The 11375-nt window shown below is 21.8% G+C and overlaps 3 protein-coding genes across 3 annotated transcripts in view; 2 read left to right on the top strand and 1 right to left on the bottom strand.

Moving 5' to 3' along the window:
* Positions 1 to 735: 735 nt before the first annotated feature.
* PF3D7_0518600 (WD repeat-containing protein 26, putative) lies at positions 736 to 4566 on the bottom strand (the record flags this gene model as incomplete). The annotated part of the gene is made up of 1 exon (XM_001351707.1): positions 736 to 4566. One exon carries the CDS (start codon positions 4564 to 4566, stop codon positions 736 to 738), a length of 3831 nt encoding a protein of 1276 aa, XP_001351743.1.
* A 2406-nt stretch (positions 4567 to 6972) lies between these two features.
* Positions 6973 to 10344, top strand: PF3D7_0518500 (ATP-dependent RNA helicase DDX23, putative; the record flags this gene model as incomplete). Its single annotated transcript, XM_001351706.1, has 1 exon — positions 6973 to 10344. The coding sequence occupies one exon, from the start codon at positions 6973 to 6975 to the stop codon at positions 10342 to 10344; it is 3372 nt and encodes a 1123-aa protein (XP_001351742.1).
* A 739-nt stretch (positions 10345 to 11083) lies between these two features.
* Positions 11084 to 11375, top strand: part of PF3D7_0518400 (cyclin, putative) — a gene marked incomplete at both ends in the record, with an annotated part of 690 nt that continues 398 nt past the window's right edge. Inside the window, one exon of the mRNA XM_001351705.1 lies at positions 11084 to 11375. This exon is cut by the window's right edge and continues 398 nt beyond it. Coding sequence (XP_001351741.1) covers positions 11084 to 11375 — 292 coding nt within the window.

The raw sequence follows: 11375 nt of genomic DNA, 5'->3' as shown, positions 1-11375 counted from the left end.
ATATATAATATATTTATAATGTACATAAGAACAAATTAAATTTATATTGTTCATATATATATATATATATATATATATATATATATGTATATAGATTTATATATTTATTTTATTATTTATTTTTTTTTTTTTTGTAAATTAAAATAATCTGAATTAGTGATCGTATTTATTAATAATATATATGTGTTTTTTTTTTTTTTTTTTTTTTTTTTTAAATAAAATTTTAAATCATTAATGTTTTTAAATTTGAATTAAGGACAAAAAGTATATTCTAGAGAATTATATTATTCCTACATAAATAAATACATATAAAAGTACACACACACACATATATATATATATATATATATATATATTTCATATGCACAAATGTGTATGTGGTATATATTTTCATATTCCTATTTAACATTTTTTCATTCAAGTAAATGTAACTAAAAAAAGCATGTGTGTTCCTTTTTAAGGCAAAGGTTTCATTGATCATATGTGCGATTTTTTAATTTTATACATGTATCATAGAATATTAAATATATATATATATATATATATATATATATTATATAGTGGTAGGGGGGAAATAAAGATGTATTTCAATATATATTACATATTAGGGTCATGAACACACAAAAAAAAAAAAAAATATATATATATATATATATATATATATATATATATATTTAAACGATGGTGTACATATATTACAAGTTGTAGTAGAGAAATGTGGAGGGCTTAATAAGTTTAATTTTTGATGGAATGATATTTGGTCAGTTCTCTTAAGAATGGATGAATGAATTTTTTTTTAGTTTTTTTTTTTTCTTTTTTAATTTTGTTAATTTTAGGGTGTACGTTCCAAATCATCAATGTGTGATCATCAGATGCTGATATCATATATGGGAATTTGGAATAGGATAAAGGCCAAATAGCAATACTAACGGTAGATGCATGTCCATTTATAACATCTAAGAGATATCCTTTTGTTTTATGCCAAATATATATTAGGCTATCTTCGCTACCGCTTATAACATAGTCTTCATTTTTACCACCAAATGTCGAATGTACAATAAATCTGCCTTGTTTATGGCCTCTATATGTTTGTATAATATATCTATATTTAACATCCCATAATTTGATTGTTGGTTTTTGATCTGCTATATTAACTAGGATATGATTATACAATTTGGATGCACATACGGATGTGATAGTATCAAATTCGGGTAATATATATAATTCTTTTTTTTGGTTATAATCAATAACTCTAACATTTTTATCAGAAGCTACAACAATTAAATATTGATCATTATTTGTAAAAACAAAATTTTGTATTCTAGTACTAAAAGACCAGGCATATAGAATAGAAAAGCTTTTTAATTCTTCATTTAATTTAGTACAGAAGATTTTTTTATCAAAAGCTGATGATACAATAATAGAATCATCTTTTGACCAGCAAATGGATGTAATAGGACCACTATGCATATTTAGGCTTAATTTTCTTTTATTACTTTTTGGACTCCATATAATAATATTTGAATCATTAGAACCTGAAACTAAATATTTACTATTATGACTCCATATAATATAGCTAACACCATCAATATGTCCATTCCATTCTCTCATTTTATTAAATGGATAGATACCTTTCCATAAAAAAATACTTTTATCTTTACTAGACGATGCTATATATTTTCCATTCGGAGATACATTAACATACCATACTTCATCTTTATGTCCTTGTAATATTTTTATACAATAATAAGGTAATTTTATTTTTTTACATTCATGATTCTTTAAAAGAGATAAAGAATGTAATTCATTATGTTTGTAACAACAAGGAATTTTTGTTGGATATTCTTTACAATCAAAATGATTACGACTTTGATACATTTCATCTTGATTATCATGATTACATGTTTTAAAAATATTAATATTATTATTATTATTATTGTTATTATTTAGTTTGTTTGTTTGTTTTTTGTTCATATATTTGTTTTTATCTTTCACATTATAATTTACCTTCATTTGTTTCATTTTTTCATTATCTACATTATTTTGTTGTAGCTCTATTTCATTGGATATACAACATTTATTTTTATAATTTAATAGTTCCATATTATTATTATTATTAGAAACTAAATTATTTTCAACATTCTTAAGATTATTTATATCTTCATTGTTTCCCTTATCGGTATGATTATTATTATGTTCTATATTTTTATTTGTAATTATAACGTCTTCATACGTTTTCAATATATTTTCTATTGTTCCTTCTTTTATAATTATGTCATTATTTTGTTTTTGTATTACGTAATTCTGATCATTATTTGATGACATTTCTTCATTACATTCTTGTTTAATAATAATGTTTCTTTTTTTCTTCCTTTGATTCTCATATGTTGTGGAATTGTTATATATATCTAAGGATGTGGGGTTGCTTGTATTAGCATTATATACATCCTCTTGGTATTCTTCTTCTTTATTACATTTATGAGGAACCACCGTTTTTTCTGCCCTTGGAGGGTATGTCATAAAACATTTTTTTTTGGAGTTATCATAAGATAAGTTAATATTGGTTATATTATATTCATTTTGTTGTACATTTTGTTGTACATTTTGTTGTACATATTGTTCACCATTTTGTTGTACATATTGTTCACCATTTTGTTGTACATATTGTTCACCATTTTGCTGTACATTTTCATTATTCCACATAGATGTATTCATAAAAGTAGTATTCTCCTTATTAGACACATTTAATGTATCTTCGTTGCTTAAACATTTTGTTGTGACACTTGTAATATTATTATTATTTGTAGGTTCATTATTTGAACTTAGATTCGTAGGGCATCTAATTTTTATTGGATCATTCATTTTATTTTTATTATTTTTGTTTTTTCTTTTTTCTTTTCTAAATATATTATCGTCAACTTTCATATCCTTTTTTTTTTTTTTTATATTTTTTGTCATATGACTTTGTTTCCTTTTACATTCTGATTTATTACATTTGTTTCTCTTTTCATTATCTCGTTTGTATAATTTAGAATTGTCCATTCTTGTACATTTCATAGTCCTTTTACTTTTTAATGTTTTTTGTGAAAAATGATTATGGAACAAACAATTATCAACTTGGTATTTCAAAGATTGATGAAGCAAAATGGCTAGTCGTCTTGGTGGTATGATGATATGTTCAGGTAATAATCTGTTAATTTTTTCAAATAAAATACTACGAGAATTTTTATATTTCTCTTTACATGTATATTGTATATTATAATAAAAATTATTATTATAATTATCATTATTTTGACAATTATCATTATTTTGACAATTATCATTATTTTGACAATTATCATAATTTTCATTGTTGTTATTTATTATCATAAAAAAGGTTGTACATTGATGTAACCTATAATATGTATCTTGATCAAAACAACATTTTTCTAATTTATTTCTTAAACATCTTAAGGCAGCAAAGTATTTACCTTCATATAAATACTCTATAAAACATTGTTCATATATTAAAAAGCTTATAGCTTTTATTAATTTTTTATTTATATTTAATTTTTTTAAACTTATGATAGCATTTTTCCATTTCCCTAATAAAATATTTTTATGCATTTTTTTTATTAATGGTTGTTCTAATTCTATACCACTTTCTAGTTCTAAATATTTAGCAGACTTTTTATATCCCATATTTTTAATTGCTTGAATTAATAATAAAAGCACGTCTTTTTTTAATAATCCTTCCCACATGTGTGAATGAGCTTTATTATCTTCACAATTATTATTACAAAGGTTATTATAATAATAATTATTATTATTATCTCCATTATTATTATCTCCATTATTATTATCGCCATTATTATTATCGCCATTATTATTATCTCCATTATTATTATCGCCACCATTATGATGTCCACCATTATTATCCCCATCATTATTATTGTTACCTTTGTGATTAGTTTTCTTTTTTTTTGGATGACCCAATTTTTTCTTATAACCCTTCAACCTATTCATATCATTACATGTGCTCACGTCTTGTTCATTCTTTTCCTTTATATGGGCATTTTGTTCACATGGTCTCTCTATATAAATATTTTTGTTGCATATATTTTTTTTGTCGTACTTCTCATCATCTATCATTTTCATATCCTTCTCATTTTTCCTTTTTAAACCTTTTCTAATAAAATGTGGGTAACTACATTCTTCTTTGTATTTTTTCAAATGAACAAGGAATTGTACATTTTTATTTCCTTTTTGGTTTACGCACATTTCATCATATAACAAAAATTTTGTATCATTATATTCGTTTTTAATCAAATGATGTGTTGCTTTCTGCACACTGTCATTTTCATAAGTACATAGATTTTCATCATTATGTACATTTTTTATAAATATCTGTTGACTTTTATTTATCCCAATATTCTTCGTCATTAACGAAGAGAAATCATAATCATTTTGTTTTGTGTTTTGATAATATTTTAACATATTACAATTTTTTATTTTTTTCTGAATAACATTATTTATTTCCTCCTGTCTTTTCCTCTTCTCACGCCTAATGGTATTTGTATAATTCATAACGATATAAGTGTTTTTTCTTCTTTCTTATAAAAAAAAGTATATTATTATTAATAAGGTTACATAAGAAAAGGCGAAAAAAAAAGAAAAAATAAAAATAAAAATAAAAAAATTATATATATATAAAAAATTTCAATAGGTTAGAAAGGCAAGAGAAAAAAAAAAAAAAAAGTTGGGGATATAAGAATTAAAAGTATCTAACAGAATAAAATAGATAAAATGATATAATATATATATATATATATATATATATATATATATATATAATATATATATTTATATAATATGTATTTATAAATATATTCGTTTTATCGACTATATAGCGATTTATATATTTATGTGTGAATATTCGTATGTTTTCTCTTTCAATTTGAAAACAGAAAAATATGGATTTTCCTTTTGTCCCTATAACACATAAATATATATCATATTATATATTGTGTGCATAATATTTCATATATATGTATATATTAATAATAATATAAGAAAAAGGAAGAATGGCAAAAAAAAAAAAAAAAAAAAGGAAATGAAATGAAAAAAAATTCAAAGTATCTTTTTCACACTCTTTTGATATAAATATATTATATATATATGTATAATTATATACGTATATTTTTTTTTTTTTTTTTTTTTTTTTTTTTTTTTTGTTCTTATATATTTTCATCAATCAATATTTGCATAATAAAATAACTTAAAATGATAATATAATAAAATAATGTGTAAAATGTTATATAAATTTTATTTTTTTATAATATATTTATGCTCATGCACTTTTTTTTTTTTTTTTTTTTTTTTTTTTATTGGAAACGTACACCTTAAGTTATTTAGAAAAAAATAAAATAAAATAAATAAATACATATATACATATATACAATATATATATTTGAAGTAGAAATAAGACCAAAAGAAACAGTGAGAAAATAGTACGTTTTAATAAGAAACATCCCTCGTAAAATAAGCTTAGCTAAAAAGTTTTTATTCTACACATTTTTATACATATATATATATATATATCTTTAAATATAATAAGAATAAAATAATGATTCTTATATATATATATATATATATATATATATATATATATGTGTATATAATTTTAGGTTAATTATTTTATTTTATTTTTTATGCCTTGTTTTATATGGACAAAGAAATGATTGTATTCTTCATTAGGAAAAAATTGGAAAATAACTTTTCTCATTGATTAAATAGACACAAAATATTATAAAAAGAAAGAAAAACAAAAATAATAAATATATATATATATATATATATATATATTATGTTTATTTTATTTTTTTTTATTATGTACATATATTCCAACAGAATATTTATCCTTATTTTATGTTATACGGCAATAATGTCATATACATTTTAAATAAACAAAATAAAAAAAGAAAAGTCAATGTTAAGAAGGAAGTTTATATATAATAAACCTCTTTAAATAAAATAACTTGGGAAATAATTTTTTATTTATTATTTATCTTTTATAAAATAATAATAATAATAATAAATCTCTATATTCTTCATATTATACCTTTTATTGAATATACAAAAAAAAATGTATATTATATATATATATATATATATATAAAATGGAAAAAAAGGTTCTTATATTTATAAATATAATTATCATATACACAAAATGAATAAACCACATATTTTAATTTTATGTAGAATTTTTATATTAAGATCTTGATTATTATATATATATTCAAGGGAAAAAAAAAAAAAAAAAAAAAAAAATACAAAATATAATATATAATATATATATATTATATATTTGATTATACGTTATGGTTTCATTTTTATTTTTTCCCTTTTATTTGATAAATTATTTATTTGTGATTTTAATAGTTACTTTTTTTCTTCTTTTTTTTTTTTTATATTATATAAAATGATTATACATATATTATATATATATGTAATATTTAAATGTTTTTTTGTTTTATAATAATAATTTTTATTAAAATTAGGATTTGCTACAAGGTACAAATAAGATATATTAAAAAAATAAAATGTCATACAATATTATGTATGCATATTTATTTATATGTATAATTTATTTTATTTAATTTTTTACATTTTAAAATATATAACATAAATATATATATTATATATATATTATATATATTTATATATATATGAGAATAATCAAAATTTCAACTTTTCAATTTTTTCCAATTAAGAATAAAGTATATATATATATATATATATATATATTTATATATTTTTTTTTTTTTTTTTTTTTTTTTTTTTTTTGGATATTCAAAATATAATATATATATATATATTTGATATAATAATAACATTAGGTATATTTTAATATAAATATAATTATATACTTGTATTAATTTTACCTGTTATATATAAATATAATATATATTTTTTTTTATAAGATGTAAGAAAATGTTTTTTTTCAGAAAGAAAGAAAACAATTTGGATGAGGAAAAAGAAAATGTTCCTCAAGTTAGTAATCCTTTTCAGGGTATAGAAAAAGAAAGTATACATATAAAAAGAGAAAACAAGTTGACAAATGAGGAGGATAATTTGTATATAAAAAGAAACGAACAAAGTGATGACAATGATGATAATGATAATAATGATGATAATGATAATAATGATGATAATGATGATGATAATAATGATGATAATAATAATGATGTTAATAATAATAATGTTAATAATAATGATGTTAATAATGATGATGTTAATAATGATGGTGAAAAACGAAACAATATTTCTTACGATAAAAATAAAAAGAACCTTTTTAACGAAAAAAATGATAATATAGTACATTCATCAAAATATAAGAAAGACAATCAAACTCAGGAAGATGACACTTCATCAAATAAAATACAATCAAAGGATAAGCCAAAACAAAATGAGAAAACGAAATTTAAAACATCCATAAAATTATACTACAACAATTCAGGTTCTGAGGAAGAAGAAAGTAATGATGATGATGATTATAATAATAATAAGGATGAAAAGAAGGAAAAATTAATAAAAAAAAATATAACAATGAAAAATCAAATTGTAATAAAGGAACCTATTAAATATAATAAGTATGAACGGAGTGATACGAAAGGTAGTGTTAGACCTAAAACACATTATAATGATAATAATAAAAATAATAATTTTCATTATGCTAGAAATTCATATGAAGATATACATCCTAATAATACAAAGGCCAATCAAAAAATATTTGCAAATTTGTCGAATAATGAAAAGCCAGTCTTTCTAACAAAAAAGGAAAGAGAAGAAAAAAAAAAAAAAATGGAAAATGATAAACAAAAAAAAATGATTTCTAGCAAAGAAAAAGAAGAAGAAGGAGAAGGAGAAGGAGAAGGAGAAAGAAAAAAAAAGAAAGAGCATCATCATATAAGACATTCTTGTATAGATAATAGAAAACATAGAAGAACAGAAGATTCTTATGAATATAGAAATGATGAACATAGGACAAATGATAAGAAAAGAAAAAATGAATATGATCATATTAATGATGATAAGGAATATAATGAGAATGTATATGATGAGGATACATATTATAATGATAGGAATAATAAAAAGTTTAAAGATTATAAACATAATAATAATAATAATTATGATGATCATAATAATAATACAAATGATACATATAACAAGAGTCAGACTCAATATATTTTATCCGAATCATATTATAAAAAACCAGAATCTTCCTTAGCTGAATTAAACATGTTAAATTTAAGCAATATTCAAAGAGATAATCTAAAAGAAAAAGAATTAGAAATTATAAAACAACAGTATTTGGGATTAAATAAAACAAAGAAAAAAATACAAAAACCATCAGAGAAATTTAGAAATATATTTAATTTCGAATGGGATCAGTCTGAAGATACTTCAAGGAATGATAGTAATCCGTTATACCAAAATAGACTTGAGCCCCAATTATTATTTGGTAGGGGTTATATAGCAGGTATCGATGTAAGAGAGCAAAGAAAAAAAAATAATTTTTATGATAAGCTAGTTCAAAATAGATTAAATATGTCTCTAAACAAAGATAGAGAAAACCAGCACCAGCAGCACCAGCAGCACCAGCAGCACCACCACCACAACAACAATAATAATAATAATATTAGTTGTAATGATAACAGTGATCATAATAGTAATCTTAATAGTAATCTTAATAGTAATCTTAATAGTAATCTTAATAGTAATCTTAATAGTAATCTTAGTAGTAATCATATTAGTAATAATAATCTTCATAATAATCACCATCCTAATGAACCATCATCTGATAAACATCCAAATACATCCGAATATAATTATCATAACTACCTAATCAAAAATAAACGGGGAGAATATATTTACGAACCGAAAGTAAACAATATCATAAAAGATGTGTGTGAAAAGCACTGGAGCCAGAAAAGCAGAGAGGAAATGACAGACAGGGATTGGAGAATATTTAGAGAAGATAACGAAATTTATATTAAAGGGGGTGTTGTACCTCCACCTATAAGAAAATGGGAAGAATCTAATTTATCAAACGATTTATTAAAAGCTATAAAAAAAGCTAAATATGAAAAACCAACACCTATACAAATGCAAGCTATACCTATTGCCTTAGAAATGAGAGATCTTATAGGTATAGCTGAAACGGGTTCTGGGAAAACAGCAGCTTTTGTATTACCTATGCTTTCTTATGTAAAGCAATTACCACCGTTAACTTATGAAACATCACAGGATGGTCCATATGCTCTCGTAATAGCACCGTCAAGAGAATTAGCTATACAGATATACGAAGAGACAAATAAGTTTGCTTCTTATTGTTCATGTAGAACAGTTGCTGTTGTGGGAGGTCGAAATGCAGAAGCACAAGCATTTGAATTAAGAAGAGGTGTAGAAATAGTTATAGGAACTCCGGGAAGATTACAAGATTGTTTAGAAAAAGCATACACTGTATTAAATCAATGTAATTATGTTATATTAGATGAAGCTGATAGAATGATGGATATGGGTTTTGAAGACACTGTTCATTATATACTTGATAAAATACCGACAAGTAATTTAAAATCCGAAGATGATGCTTTAGCCTTACAAGAAGAAATGATGACTAAAGCTGGTCATCGTCTATATAGATTAACTCAAATGTTTTCAGCTACTATGCCTCCATCAGTAGAAAGATTATCAAGAAAATATTTAAGAGCACCTGCATATATATCTATTGGTGATCCAGGTGCAGGTAAGCGATCGATTGAACAAAAGTTGGAATTCCTTACAGAAGGAAAGAAAAAACAAAAATTACAAGAAATATTAGAAATGTATGAACCTCCTATAATAGTATTTGTCAATCAAAAGAAAGTTGCAGATATTATTTCTAAATCAATAACAAAAATGAAATATAAAGCAGTAGCATTACATGGAGGAAAAGCTCAAGAAATACGAGAACAAACATTAAGTGCTTTCAAAAATGCAGAATTTGATATACTAGTAGCTACAGATGTTGCTGGTAGAGGTATCGATGTTCATGGAGTCAAATTAGTTATAAACTTTGATATGCCAAAGGATATTGAATCTTATACACATAGAATTGGACGTACAGGAAGAGCTGGTATGAAAGGATTAGCTATTTCATTTATAACAGAACATGATTCTCATTTATTTTATGATTTAAAGCAATTCCTAATATCTTCTAATAATATTGTTCCATTAGAGCTAGCCAATAACCCAGCTTCGAAAGTGAAGCCTGGAACAGTAATGCAAACTCCAAAAAAAAATCAAATATTGTATAAAAATTGAGGTCAAAATTTTTTGGTCCTTCTTATGAAATATAAAGGTATAACATATATGTGAATATATATATGAATATATATATAAATATATATATATATATATATATATATGAATAATAATGTAATTTTTTTTTTTTTCAATACCTTCATGAATATATTAATATATTACATAGGAAGTTTTGTAGAGCATAATAAAACACACACATACATACATATATATATATATATATATATATATATATATATATATATATATTTATTTATTTATTTATTTATTTATTTATTTATGTGTACCTTATTATATTTACTTCATTATCATTTTATTTTTTTTGTTATTAACTAAATTAAAATATCAAACGTGACATTTTTTAATTTACTTTTTTTTTCCATCCAACTTAAAAAAAATATATATTTATATATCAAGATGAAGAAAAGCATGTCTTTTTATAACAATATAATCTCTTCTTAATGTTCATTATAGCAATTATTAATATATTTTTTTTTTTTGTCGCAAGGTATATTTTTGCGAGAATAATTTTGAAATAATTTCATACATATATAATATATATATATATATATAATAATCCTTTTTTGTGATATATATTAACAAAAAAAAAAAAAAAAAAAAATATATATATATATATATTCACATATATATACATATATATATATATATATATATATATATATATTTCATTTGATCCTATTTAATAATTGCTATATTATAATAATTATTGTGTGTCACTATGGATTACGAGGTAGAGGGAGAAGTACCAAGAACCGATGAGAATTATATATTTTTATACCTTCCGATAGTTTTAAATGAAATGATAAAAATGAATAATAGAGGTGTAGGGAAAATAACAAGTTTTCATGCTTCTAAAGTTCCTGATATATCTTTAAAGAATTATACAGAAAGGATAGGGAAATATATTGGATGTAGTAATGAATGTTTTGTATTATTAATAATATATTTAGATAGATTAATAAAAATACATAAAGATATATCATTATCATTATTATGTATACATAGATTAG

The sequence above is a fragment of the Plasmodium falciparum genome (assembly GCF_000002765.6).
Source record: "Plasmodium falciparum 3D7 genome assembly, chromosome: 5".
NCBI lineage: Eukaryota > Apicomplexa > Aconoidasida > Haemosporida > Plasmodiidae > Plasmodium > Plasmodium falciparum.
This window is presented reverse-complemented; position numbering and strand designations above follow the sequence as displayed.